This window comes from Lontra canadensis, unplaced genomic scaffold, assembly GCF_010015895.1.
Source record: "Lontra canadensis isolate GAN:19392208 unplaced genomic scaffold, GSC_riverotter_1.0 scaffold101, whole genome shotgun sequence".
Classification (NCBI taxonomy): domain Eukaryota; kingdom Metazoa; phylum Chordata; class Mammalia; order Carnivora; family Mustelidae; genus Lontra; species Lontra canadensis.
In genome coordinates this window covers 2,386,454-2,400,620 of record NW_022631095.1, presented here as the reverse complement: position 1 = coordinate 2,400,620, position 14,167 = coordinate 2,386,454, and the positions used below count along the sequence as shown (strand labels likewise).

The window sequence follows — 14,167 nt, the reverse complement described above, 5'->3', positions numbered from 1 at the left end:
ATGACCAATGCCATTGTTCAAGCCACCATCATCCCTCATGTTTATAATCAGATACCTACCTCAACTTCTGCTTCCTTAAAAACCACCTAAACTCTCAATGAGACTGTAAAGTACATGCTTCAAAACATTTTTGGCTTCCAATATCCTTATCATGGCATTACAGATCTTCTACAACCTGGCTCCTGCCTATTTTCCAAAATCTCTTATTTCTATCCTCCAGAAATACACTCTTTAGTAATTCATGTGGACTTCTTGCACACCACAGAATTCACTGTCTCAAACCCCCATGTTTTGCAAATGATTTCCTCTAAACAGAGGAAATCTCTAAACTACCTCATTTCTTTGCAGAGCTCACAAGGTATCTCCTGTCAAGCTACAAATTATCTTTTACCTCTTTCCAAAAAACCTTCCTTGATTTCCAAAGAATATTATTTACACATTTATTACAATACTATATTATAATAAAATTCCCCCTTTCTCCATTAGTTTGTCTGAATATGCAAATTCACTGTGAACCATGGTTTACCTTTGTATACCTGTGCTTTTACCCAAAAATCAGTATACAATTAGTAACACATATATACAGATATCAGTACACATTTGAATTGAAATGATTCTATTCATACCTATTTTCAAAAATCAAGAAACCAAACAATTAAAATTTGAAAGGATAAAATAGTTACTTACTGTTTTGTGAGATGGACAAAATATGGCTTTCCTTTTATTGTAATGATATAAGCAATCTGTAACATGAGTATCCAAAAAATCAGAATAATACTTGCAAATAATTTATCCCAAATAATGTTTTTTTCTGAGTTATGCTTTAAAAAAATACTGATAAAATTAATAATTATTGTATAACCATTATATATGCTTCCCTAAATTGAGAACTACATACTAGTCCCCACAGGCCTATTATTCACCCTAACACTTCTGAGGGAAAAGTTTGCCTGATGATTGTTATCCTTTGGCTTAGACATATATCACCCTTCGCTATGCCCAAAGCAAATACCAAAGATACTACCTCACTTGAAAGAACATATTACTTGTTTACTCCCAGACCTACCAAAAAGTAAATTGGAAGAAATACTGCTCCATGGAAGAAATACTCCTAAAAGATAGCACTATAAGAAATGCACTATACCTCTAGCAATATAACATAGTAAAGTACCATTGCACTTTGCTTATCCACATAAGTAATGGCATGCCTCTGGAATAGAATGTAGGAGATGAAAGAGGAGGAGCAGAGACATATCCAGAGAACCCACCAGAAGACAACAGAAAATAAAAGATTCACAAAATTATTTATTTTGTTAATTTTTAAAAATTATTTTAACAAGAGAAATAGCCATTGAAAAGTTTTCAGGTCCTCAACTTTGTATTATAACACCACAAGATTCTTTGCAACAGATGAATATTCTGAAGAGTAATTTGAATGACACTGTAGAAATCTGGTGAGGTTCCTGAGAATTGTCCCCTCTAAAAATACCATTATTAAACAAATATGATGAAAAATAAAAGGGAATATGATAGCATCAATAAAATTTTAAATCCACATAGCTTACAAAACAAAACAAAACAATTGTCAGTAAGAGAAAAGAAACTTCAAAGACATCATCTAGAGCTTCTATAATGTTTCAAACACAACATCCAAATGTTTGGGTTGAATTGTCGCCCTCCTTCCAAATTTATTTGTGAATTCCTAACCAAGGACCTTGGAATATGATTTTATTCAAAGATAGCATCCTTATAGAAGTAGTTAAGTTAGGTTACTAGGTTGGGTCTTAATCCAATATGACTGGTGTCCTTATAAAGAGGGGAAATTTAAACACAGACATACACAAAGGGGAATGCCATGTGAAGATTTGCAGGGAGAAGACTCTATCTATAAGCCAAGGAGAGATGCCTGAGGCAGATTCCTCCTCCCAGTCTTCAGAAAGAACCAACCCTGCCAACATTCTGATCTTGGACTTCTAGCCTCTTTTGTTGAACTGTGAGACAATAACATTTCTGTTGATTAAGCCACATGGCTTGTGTTACTTTTTAAGCATTCCTTTGAAAGCAATACACCTATTTTCAATAAAAAATTATAAGAAATGCACAATAACAGGATCAAATTACCAAAAACCAAATAAAAAAAAAATAGGGAGTTATAACAAAGCTACAGGTAATATGTATATTAACCATGACTTGCGAGAAAAATATGGAGAATTTCAGAAAGGTAGAATATCTAATAAACAAACTGAAATTCTAGAGCAGAAAAAATGTAATACCTGCTACTAAAAATTCAATAGAAAGGGTTTGACAGAAGATCAGATGGAGTAGAAGACAGAATTGGCAAACAGGAATACCAATAAGTAGAAAATACTCAGATTGAAGTACAAAGAAAAAAATACCAAGAAGAAAATAAGAGAAGTGTAACCCATTAAAAACATCTAACATTCATGTAATTATAGTCCAAGAAAAACAAGAGAAGATAGAGACCAGGAAAGAAAAATTTGAGGAATTAATCCCGAGATTTTCCAAAGCTTATTATGAAAGGTATCAACCCACACTCTCCTACTCTTATTAATCCAAATCCAAAATACAAAGAAAACAAACCTAGGCATATCATACTCAAACAACTAAAACAAAAAGACAGAAGCACATATTTAAACAGCAACAAGAGAGAAAGGGAACATTATTTCCAAAAGACTTTTAAATAAGTATGTCTAAGTCTCCCACAGAAACAATGAACCTAGCAGGCAAAGGAATGACATCTTTAAAGTCCTGAAAGAAAATGATAGTCAACCAAGAGCTTATATCCAGGAAAAATACCCAGCAGATATGCAAGCAAAATAAACATATTTCTTCAAAAAGAAAATGAGAGAATTCATTGCCAGCACACCTGCACTGAAAGAAATACTAAAAATACTGTGTTCTTTTTATAAATAGGAAATTGCTTCAAGATAGAATCATGAAAAATGTAAGAGAATGAAAACCATAGGAGAAAATAAGTTGCCAATAAATTTAAGTGAATATCATTTGTTTTAAATAGTGATAATAAGCGCTTTTGGCATTAAAAAAATACATAGTTGTAAAGTAGATAATAATGGCACAAATGACAAAAAGAACATAAATAAGGAGTAAAGTTTTAAGGTCCATGAGTTATTCAGGGAATGGTAAAAATATAAATTTATTAATCACAAGGGTAGTCATTAAAAGAATAATAAAAGAATGCATCAATAATAGCCTAAAAAGATAAATTAGGATAATAATCACATCATGGATTATAAATAACAGAGGAAAGGAAAAATTAAGAAAAACAAAGTGGGTTTAAAAATAATAATTATATGGGATGCTTCTGTGTTTTAGTCAGTTAAGCAGGTGACTCAGTTTCAGCTGGGGTCATGATATCAGGCTCATGGAATCCAGTCCTGCACTGGGCTCCACACTCAGCACAGAATCTGCTTGAGATCTCTCTCTTCCAATTTGCTCTTTCTTTCTCTCTCTCTCCAATAAATAAATAAAACAAACCTTTAAAAAAATTGTTATTATTATACACTTCATAAATAGAGACATTTTAAACATAAAAGACTGAAAATAAAAGGATTAAAAATTCTACTATGCAAACAATACCCAAAAGAATGATAGTGTGGCTATATTAATAGCAAGCAATATAATAATAAAATTGAAAATGAATTATAAAAAACAAAGGTGGACATTTTATAATGACAAAAGCATTAATTAAAAGCTAAAATTCTATATCTTAAACATTTCACACAATTAATATTATATCCCCAAAATATATAAAACAAAAACTGATGAAATTAAGAAAAATTATATTCAATTCAAAAGTATATGTGATTTTATAATTACATCAGTTACGTTAAGGACCAAGAGAAATATCAGTAGGGCTACAAAGATTCGGACAGCACTGTCAATTAATATTCTCTGACATATATGCAACACTACACATAATCAATGAAAAATAAATATTCAAATGCACATATAACATTTATCAAAATATCTCACATGAAGGATAATAAAACAATTCTCATCAACTTTTGATAATCCAGCTTATATTCATAGATAAATAGCAATTAGAAAATAATGAAAGAAACACCACCATTTGTCGCAGCATTAAAATATGTCCAAAAAACCTGAGAATAACTATAACAAAAGGTTTTCAAGACATCTACACCAAAAACTACTAAGACTTATTGAAAGAAAACCTAAAATATATGGAAAGATATACAGGTACATGAATTAGAAGACTCAAAATTGTTCAATTTCCCCTAAGTTGATCCATAGATTCAATGAAAACTCAGTAAAATCATAGCAGGTCACTTGTGGATATGAACAAGTTAACTGAGCTTAGAATAGTCAAGACAAAAATATATTTAAAAAAAAAAAAGTAGAGGTGTCTACACCAACCTGTGTGGACTTAATAAAGCTACAGTAATTAAGGCAGTGGAATATGGGCCAAAGTTTTAAACAACAGTCCAATGGTACAGAATAAAAAATCCTGAAAGTGCCACAAATATGTATTTATCTGATCTTCAGTAAAGTCACCACTGTAATCTGAGGAGGATAAACACTCTTCCATACATGCTGCTCAGTATCCATACGGAAAAAACAATGAACTTTGACTTCTCTATCTCACGATAGGAAAAAAAAAAATCCAGATAGATCACGGTCTAAATGTTACAAGGAATATAAAGCTCCCACAAGGGGCACCTGTGTGGCCCAGTGGGTTGAAGCCTCTGCCTTCAGCCCGGGTCATGATCCCAGGGTCCTGGGATGGAGCCCCGCATCATCAGGCTCTATGCTCAGCGGGGAGCCAGCTTCCCCCTCTCTCTCTGCCTGCCTCTCTGCCTACTTGTGATCTCTGTCTGTCAAATAAAAATAAATAAATAAAGCTCCCACCAAAAAAAAAAAAAAAAAAGTAACAAATGCAATGACCACCCTATCATATCTACAGGTCTCACTGATCCTCAAGAGGAGGGAATTATACAGGGTGCACATCAAGAAGTAGGACTCTTGAAGGACATCTCAGAATTCTGTCTACTGCAATATAATACAAATGTATATACAGATATAAAGAAATATATCAGATACACAGGTATGGTTATCATTAGATGGAAAAAGGAAATGGGAAGGGGGACCAGGAATAAGGGAAAAATTACACTAATAAGGGGCTTGATGGGACCATTAATCACAGTGTGCTATGAAATTGAAGGAGTGTAGTATACATCTGTGCCTAAGGACTAAAACATCCTCTCTGCAGTATTTCAAAAACACTAAATTTCAATCAAATTAATCACAGAAACTGAAATATAAATCCCTCTTATGAACATATTACATCATTGCCAGAAGGAATTGGCAGACATTCTGCAGCACACTGATAATTGTTCCTAACTAAGCAGAAATTAATGAATTTCCCACCTTCACTCTTTTATATGGGGGCAGGGTGGTTGGGGGGATGCAAGGATCTCAAAAACATTCTAGGTCATATTTTGTACATGGATATGTTTTCTTTAGTTTGCTCTATTATCAAAACTTATAGTTGCAGGAATGATGAAAAAGATTTTTCATATTATTCATTTTGGTTGTTCTTGTGGAAGGAATTATGTATATCACCATCATTCACAAAATTCATCTAAAATAGAACAAGGAGTCTGGTGGTTGTGGTGGGAATAAGTATCCAAACATTATTATGTAAATAAAACTCAGCAACATGTAAACACTACACCACCCCTATAAGATACCAGGACATGAACACCAAAGAATATTAATAGAAATCAAGTTCCAAGGGGCTGTAAAGAGCAGCTTCGGTTGGCGTGCATTTGGTATGTTGGGGAACACCCTACGACTCTACCTTACTGTTCCAATGTTCCCTTAAATACCCATGGCTCAGTCAAGTTGGGCTTTAAAAGGAATCATCATTTTACCAACATTTGTTATTAATATAAGTTTCTAGGGCAAAATGTTTTACCCTAGTACTTTTCAGCCCAGAAACCAAGGAAGAAAAAACAAAAGGAAAAGCACTTAGTATTACTTCTTTCTTTGCCCACTCAACTAAGTGGGCCCCTTTTTAGTGTGTGTAACAGCTGGTGATGAGTGTTCTATTTGATCAAATCATGTGAGGATTTGCAACAACAAGCCTTGGCTGCCGTTAATTCCTTTATCTAACTCAAAGATATCATTTAGGACACTCAGAAGTGTGCAAGTAAATTATTTCTTTTTCATTCCTAAATAGAACTTGGTGTGTGTTTAGAGTTGCAAGGCATCCTGTCATATGGATATGTCCTTAGTTTAACAATTTTTATCCTGTGCTCTGTACTGACCTTGTCAGAGCACCTGAAATATTCTATATTCAGCTTTTTTCAATAAATTATAAAACTTTCATAGTCTGAGATCTTTCCACTACAATATCTGGTGTTTAAATCATTTAAATGGCAATACAAGCCAAAAATCATCCCTTCAGAAATAAAGACCTATGTGATCTCTCAACTCTCCATGTAGACTTGTCTGAGGGAAATCCAAAAGGAGAGACTCAGAATTAAAAATATTTGTTTTTCATATTCAAGAAAGAGAAAGGCTTTCTTTGGCCAAAGTCCCAAGTCGTGGACAAGTAAACACTGTTAGAATTGGGCAGAGCACACAATCAGAAAACCAGCCAGTCACCAACAGCCACACACAAATAACTAGCTTCTGGAAGTCAGCAAATCAGTAAGAGCCCTAGACCCTAGGGAAGCATCCAGTAAATGCCTCACTCCCCTGAAGATGTGATCAACAAGAGCCTTACTCCACCAAGTACATTAACACAGTTGAGAGCATGTCCATACCTAAACATTCTCCCTTCTGAAAGCCCACTAATCCCTGAAAATGAGCCTTTCCAAACCTTCTGTGAGATTAGCTCTGGGTTTGTTCAGGAAGGCTATGTTTACAACTGGCCCTTACAGGTAAACTGGAAGCTCATTATTTTTTTGAATCATATCAAGTTCAGTGTATTGTCTGTTTTACAAGTTTGCAACCCTTTCAATGGTTCAACTCGTTTATGATTAGCTATGAATTTGGACTTGTGACAGATTCACTGGCACAGCTGTGAGATCATCAAATTCAATATTTTCATTTCTTTTTTAAATATCTTGGACTATTATCTATTTTTCATGTATATTTTAAATCCCAAATGCCAAAATTCTATACAATTTTATCAACGGGGTAAAGGGTCCCTTTGAAGTTCTTCGTAAGTGTGTTTAACATAAAAAATGGTGGAAAGTCAAATATAAACCTACACATACCAATGGCTAAGCAAAAGAGATGAGTGATTTCCTAATATAGTATCAAAGAAGGTGATACAACACCTTCTTTGAGGGTTAAGAATTGGAAAGATACAAGAATTGCAACATACACTATAATGGTTTTGCACACAGTGTATGATCAATCTATCTACTTAGATGACTATTTGAATGTATAATTACCAGAAGTATTTTCTGACTCCAAAATTGCAAGCAAAATTTCAGGTGCCCAGTTGAAATCCACTGTGATAATTAAAGAATTATAATGGCTTTCCATGCAATTATGTAAGTCATCAGAGATCTACACACATTAATTGTTAGGGCACAGCCTCAGGTGCAAGTAACTACAATGCAGAAAAGATGTTTCCTTTGCTTGTGCAGGATTTTTCAAAGGATAACAGAGCCTGTTTATAAGGCTATTTGAAAGTAAAATCCCTTCCAAAGAAGAACTCAAAGACAAGAGCAAACTTGTTGCTGAGACTTGTTGCTGAGACTCCCTTACTGAGTTAATGAGAAAAACTGTACTGCTTTTGTGGAGGTAATATAAGTAAAAAAAAAACAAAAAAACAAAAAACAACTTTGTGGGTGTTTGTATAAATATGCAGAGAATGTTTATTTGAAACTGAAGCTGGGCACCTGGGTGGCTCAGTTGGTTAAGCATCTACCTTCAGTTCAGGTCATGACCGAGGAAGGGTCCTGGGATTAAGTCCTTCATCAGGCTCCCTGCTTGACGGGGAGTCTTCTTCTCCCTCTGCTCCTCCCCTTCACTCGTGCTCTCTCTCATGCTCTCTCTTTCTCTCTCTCTCTTGCAAAAATAAATTAAAAAAAAAAAGAGAGAGAGAGAGAAACTGAAGGAAAACATGAATGATTCTAAGGTGCTGTCTGTCCTTGCCATATCAAAGAGCACCTGATGCCCTTTCCCTTGACAGTGAGGTTATTGTCAAGATATTGCTCTCTTGCTTCATCATCTATGCTGTTTGAAGTTAGTGAAAGGTTTTTATGATATGATTTTGCTGATGTTCAATATTCTTCAATTCTCTTGCATTAACCAAAACTGTTGGCTCTCTTGAACAATTGCAGTTGGGAGAATCCTCGATTTATTTGAAGCACTGAAATCATGCTTTTAATTCTAAAACAAGGCCCAAAATATTCTTGTTGAGTTTTAAAATAATCTCTCAGTGAGTGAGGCCTACGTCCTTCTTGTTCAGAGTTATCTCTTTAGCAATAGGATTTCGCAAACTGAAAGAAGAGCAAACAGTGATACTGGAGTGTTCCCCTGTATAAAATTGTGCTGAAGAAAGAATTGAGCCCTGTCCTCAAAATGCATCCCTCTGGTGTCAAGTCTATTCTCAAAAGGGAAAATATTCTTTATGAATAGGAAGAGAAACTCCAACTTGAAGTGGATAATTGGTACGGCACTTGCTCTATCTTTGGAAATGTTCTAATCCCTTGAAGGACTCAGTTCTTTTATCTGGATGTTATTAAATAGTTTTCCAGCATGGGAAGAAGTAGAATCATCCTGTGTAGTGTTGAAGAAGAAGGCAATAAAATTTGATGACAATATTCTGGTTTTGTCAATAGGCAACATTTTAAAAGATTGTCTTAAAATTAAGAGATACAACATAATGGTGAAGAATGCAAAAGCAAGCTAAGAACAATGATGAGAGTTGTTAACTTCACAGTGCTAATGCCCAGTGGGTTTTGTTTTGTTTACCACTAAATGTTCATTGAGAAAAAGAATGAAATAAATTTTATGTGACCACTGTAGAAACTATGTTACAATTTAAATGGAATAATTTCAAGGAGTTTTATAAGCAAATTCTGTAAAACAAGGAACTGATAAGGCAAGTCAAATCATCAGGGAAATACAATTCAAGAAAGAAGTACATATTTAGATACTGTGAAAGGTGAAATCAAATGGAGTCACTTATGTCAAGGGGCTTTAAAATGGATCCAGGAAGACATTAAGGAAATGGGATTTATGCATATCTTCACAGGGTGGAACCATGAATGTCTGAACTAGGCCACAGCTGTGAACAGGGCCAAACTGCTGATATTCCAATAACTCAGATCAAACACTTGCTGTAGGAAGAGGCTTTGCTTAGTGATGGTCTTAGCAACCAATTCTATTCAGCCAAGATTAGTTTTCTGTCATTAACACTAATCAAAATTCTTTGTCAACAACATATAGGAGCACCCCTTTTTGTCTTAAAACCCTTTTTTTGTTGTTCCCTGGGGGGACACAATTTGGGTTGCTACTGAATCTGTGCTTCTTGAAATGCAATTCTGAGACCCCAAATAAATGCTTTTCTTATGGTTCAATTCCACCTCTTTTCTTAATCAACAATACTTATAATTTGTTTCAGACGAACAACAAATAATTTTTAGTATTTAAAATTATTTAGTATGCCCCATGCAATACTTCTTTTTTATCTTTTTGTACATATGCATAGGCAATTAGAAATAATTCAGTAATTGGGTACCCATGTTCTTATTTCTTAAATCTGGGAGGTCTCTAAGTGCCTTCCAGGCATTCTTACTTTTGCAGGTCCTCCCTCATATTATATTGAATATATTAAAATACAATCACATTCCACATTAAGAATATTTTTCTGTTGCAAAAATATTAAAAGGAAGCTTTTAAAATTGTTAAAGTTAAAAGAAACACATTGAACTTTCATATTATTAAATTACTTTTTAAAAATGCTAGAGATTGGACAAGTGGTGAACTCAAAGATCATCTGTGCTCAGTGATAAATAAAAGAGAGAGAAGGTTGGGATTATTAATAACAGGAAGAAGGAAACTAAACAAGAAGTACAATGGAGCTCCTTCTTTCCAATCAGAAAAAAAACAAACAACAACAACAACAACAACAACAACACAAAACCCCCTGGAGTGGCACTCATATACTTTGCATGACTGAGAATTCACTTGGTGGGTGGTAGGTGGGGGCAGGGGAGGGTGGGTGGTAATTAAAACCCCCTACTCAGAAAGAAAATGTAAAGAAATAGAATATGGGGAGGAGAGTTTTACCTTCAGAGAACTAGAGATAATAGGGGAGGGAGAACCCTGATACAGTGTATCCTTATGTAAAACACAGAAAGAAGGTTTTAAAAACCACGAAAAAGAAAAAAAATTAATTTGGGGACCTGCAATTATGACTAGCATTAGATTATCCTATGGTAGAAGGAACCATGTGAGAAGTAGATTTTCCTGGGGAAATAGAGAAGAATAATATCCAGGCTCCTCTATGAGCTAATTAACAGATCATCTTTCAGGCTCCTCACAGACTCTGAAAGCTGAGGCAAATAGTTGAAGGAAATCATGAGGGCTAGGAGTAGAGGACCGCAAAACTCAATTAAAAAAAAAAAAAAAGAATACTATTTCAATACTATATTTTAGACAATCAAAATTAGAGGAAAAAAATCCATGATGAACTAGTTATCAAGCTTTAAAGAAAGACAGTATCTGACCCTGACTTACCCCACTGGCTATACCTTAATCCTGGTCCTGGGGAAATTCATTTTTTGCCATTCCCTTAAATTTTCTGAGTCAAGTGCTTTGTCTGCTTCTCCCTCATTCTGGCCCTGATGGATCCTATCCTTAAAATCCTTCACATCTACAGAAACACACACATAGAAAGTCACACATATTCATACACTTCAAATTGCTCCTTGTTGTGAACCAAGTTCCAGCTGCCAGCTCTACCTCCAAGAATTCTGTTCCTGCCTCCATTCAGAAACTTTGGTCTTGATAGTAAAGGCAACTTAACACAATTTAAGATATAAAAACATTTCCCAATTACATTATTTTCTGGATTTCCTTTTGTACCAAATGATGAGAACTTCTCTGGAACTGTGGTCTGCAGAAATGTTTTATGAGGACCTAAAATAAAAATAGGCAGTTATTTTCAACCTACTCCTACATTATCCATTTCTAAATTCAATCCCACATTTCTTTTTTCTACATTACCAAAATATTTTGGTATAGTCTATGTATCTACCCTTCTTTTCCACTGTATTTCTGATCTGGTTGTTCTTACCCACAAATTTCTTGGCCCTCGTCAAGATGTCAAGTTTTTATTTTCTCTCTCTCTCAATCTCTACACACAGATAGGCCCACACACATAGAGAGAGAAAGAGAGAGAGAGAGAGACCCCCCAGTTAGGCAATTTTGACAGTTTGGCTAGGTAACACCGAATAACAAATTATGATATTGTAAAAGAGGTGTGGAAAAGAGAAACACAGGTTCAAGAAAATGGGATGGTTTGCAGGGTAAAGATACAGGATACCAAATGCAATAGTCATCTGCAATTTTCAATGGAGCGGGTGGAGGACAGCAGTCACCAAATCAGGGAATCACTAACAAATAGGTTTTTTATGGCGATTCAATTATTTCCAGAATAGCAAAATTCTGTCTGTGTTAATGACCCCATTATTTCATTTTTGTCCGTTTTATAGACAAGAATACCATCCCAGAGTCGTGAAAATATTTTCTGCCTGGAGGCTACCTCTGCTTTTTTGGCCATAGACGCCGAAGAGGGCCTAGAAGAAAGTGGGTAGGGATAGCGTGGGGCCGGGGTAAGGTCTGGGCCTGTGGCTGGACTAAAGCATATAGTCTCTAAGCGAAGGCAGTCCGCCCCGCCCCCGCCCTCGCCCCCAGCCCCCCGCAAGCCTGGCTAGCAAGAGGTAACAAGCATCTGGATTTACCGGGATCTGCGTGCAGCTCTCCAAGTCGGGTGAGAAGGACCAGAAGAAGGAACATGGCTTCGCTGTCTTGGAGTCGGGCTGGCGTTGTAACAACAGTTGAAGCGTTGCGGAGCTGGAGGCGCAGCTCGCGCAGGACGGCGGAGCGCGGGGGCCAGTGCGCTCCCGGAGAGGGAAGCGCCTGCGGCGCCTCTGTAAAGCCCAGGGCTCTCCGCTCGCTCTGCTGCCCCTGGAGGTGGCTTAGCTCAGTCACCTGCAACGGCCGGCCGACCAGGGAGAGCTCAAGGACCGACTGTTAACGCCCACACTCTTTGGGCTTACTGTTAAGGAAGAAAAGACTGAAAATTTCGATTCTCAGATTAGAGTCGTGCCTGATTGAGGCTTTCGTTTATATATTGTAGTTAGACCAACGATTTTTGAAGTAATTTCTAGCTTCAGCGAAGAGAAAGAACAAAGATTAAAATGATAGCAAGTTAGTCTCTTGCTATTACATATACATATCATCCAAACAAGTGAAATGTTTATATTTGGAGGAAAAAAAAAAGTTGCCTTTTAATAAACTCATATTGGTTCGATAAGCCATTATGGGACAGCTGTTGAATACAGAAGACCCCAGTACAATCTCTTGTCAAATACAGACTCTTCCAAACAATCTCCTTTACTATCTCTAATTATTATTGACACACTAGTTTTCCAGAAGCCCCTAGTTTTTACCCCTTTGATTAGACCTTACTGCATCCTGCCTTTATGAGGAGCAAGAACAGTTTGATTTTTGGAGTCTATAGGCATTCTTTCCTTCACAGATTCTAACCCACATGATAGTAAAAACATTACAGCCACACCCCACACTAAGTACAATTTTGCTCTAATATATGTCAAAAACATGTCTGTAAATTCACTTTAAAATTGTTTCACTATCCCAAAAACTAAGGGAAGCTATTTGCAGAATACAACAGTAACAAATGATCTTTAAAAAGAACCACGTGAACAAGAAATAAGTCACAATAAATAGGAAAATAGCAGGATGGATATATACTACTTGATGAATTAGCAACTTGTAATAGCAGATTGACAAACTCTCCAAGGAAAGAATAAAAAAGAATAAAAAAATAGAAAGTGAAATAATAAAATTGAGGTTGAAGAGTAGAACTGTCATTATCTAGATATTAGCATTTCCAGAAGGAGAGAAAAATTAAAATAGAAGAAAATATTTAAAAGGATAATAGGAAAGTTTCTCAAGATTTAAAAAAATAAGAAAATGACCTTAGAAAGGACCCATATGTTAAAAATGGGGCATTAAAGGAAAAGCAAATCCGAAATTGAAAATGACAGTGAACAGAAAATTCTGGAATCTGCAAGAGATCACCTATCAAGGAAAAAGAGCCCAACTGACAGCAAGAGCCATACTGGATGGGTGAAATCAGTGGGTTATTCAAAGTGTTGACTGAAAAGAACTTTGAAATATTATTCAAATGCCAGGACATGATTAAACTTTTTTCTTTTCTAAATTTTTTATTTAAATTCAATTTAACATATATTAGTTTCAGGGGTAGAATTTAGTGATTCATCAGTTGTATATAATACACAATGCTCATTCCATCAAGTGTCCTCCTAAATGTCCATCACCCAGTTACCCCATCCCCTCACCCACCTCCCCTCCAGCAACCCTGTTTATTTCCTATACTTAAGAGACTCTCATGGTTTGTCTCTGTCTTTTATTTTCTCTTCTTTTCCCCTATATTCATCTGTTTTATTTTTTTTTAAGATTTTATTTATTTATTTGTCAGAGAGAGAGAGATCACAAGTAGGCAGAGAGGCAGGCAGAGACAGAGGGAGAAGCAGGTTCCCTGCCAAGCAAGGAGCCCAATATGGGACTCGATCCCAGGATGCTGGGATCATGACCTGAGCTGAAGGCAGCCGCCTAACCAACTGAGCCACCCAGGCGTCCCCATCTGTTTTATTTCTTAAAGTCCATATCTGAATGAAATCGTATGGTATTTGTCTCATACTGACGTATTTTGGTTTGCCTAAGACCCTCTAGTTCCACCCACATCGTTGCAAATGGCAAGATTTCATTATTTTTGATGGCTGAGTAATATTCCACTATGTATATATTTTTCACATTTTCTTCATTCATCTGTTGATGGACATCTGGACTCTTTCCATATTTTTGCTGT

The 14,167-nt window shown here is 35.8% G+C and overlaps 1 protein-coding gene across 1 annotated transcript in view; it reads right to left on the bottom strand.

Moving 5' to 3' along the window:
• Positions 1–13,395, bottom strand: part of LOC116855364 (disintegrin and metalloproteinase domain-containing protein 5-like) — a 161,727-nt gene extending 148,332 nt beyond the window's left edge. The window contains exons 1-4 of the mRNA XM_032838070.1: positions 13,384–13,395; positions 11,994–12,282; positions 11,090–11,169; positions 688–743 (exon numbers count right to left, since the gene is read on the bottom strand). Coding sequence (XP_032693961.1) covers positions 688–743; positions 11,090–11,169; positions 11,994–12,282; positions 13,384–13,395 — 437 coding nt within the window. The remainder of the gene's footprint in view (positions 1–687; positions 744–11,089; positions 11,170–11,993; positions 12,283–13,383) is intronic.
• Between the last annotated feature and the right edge of the window lie 772 nt (positions 13,396–14,167).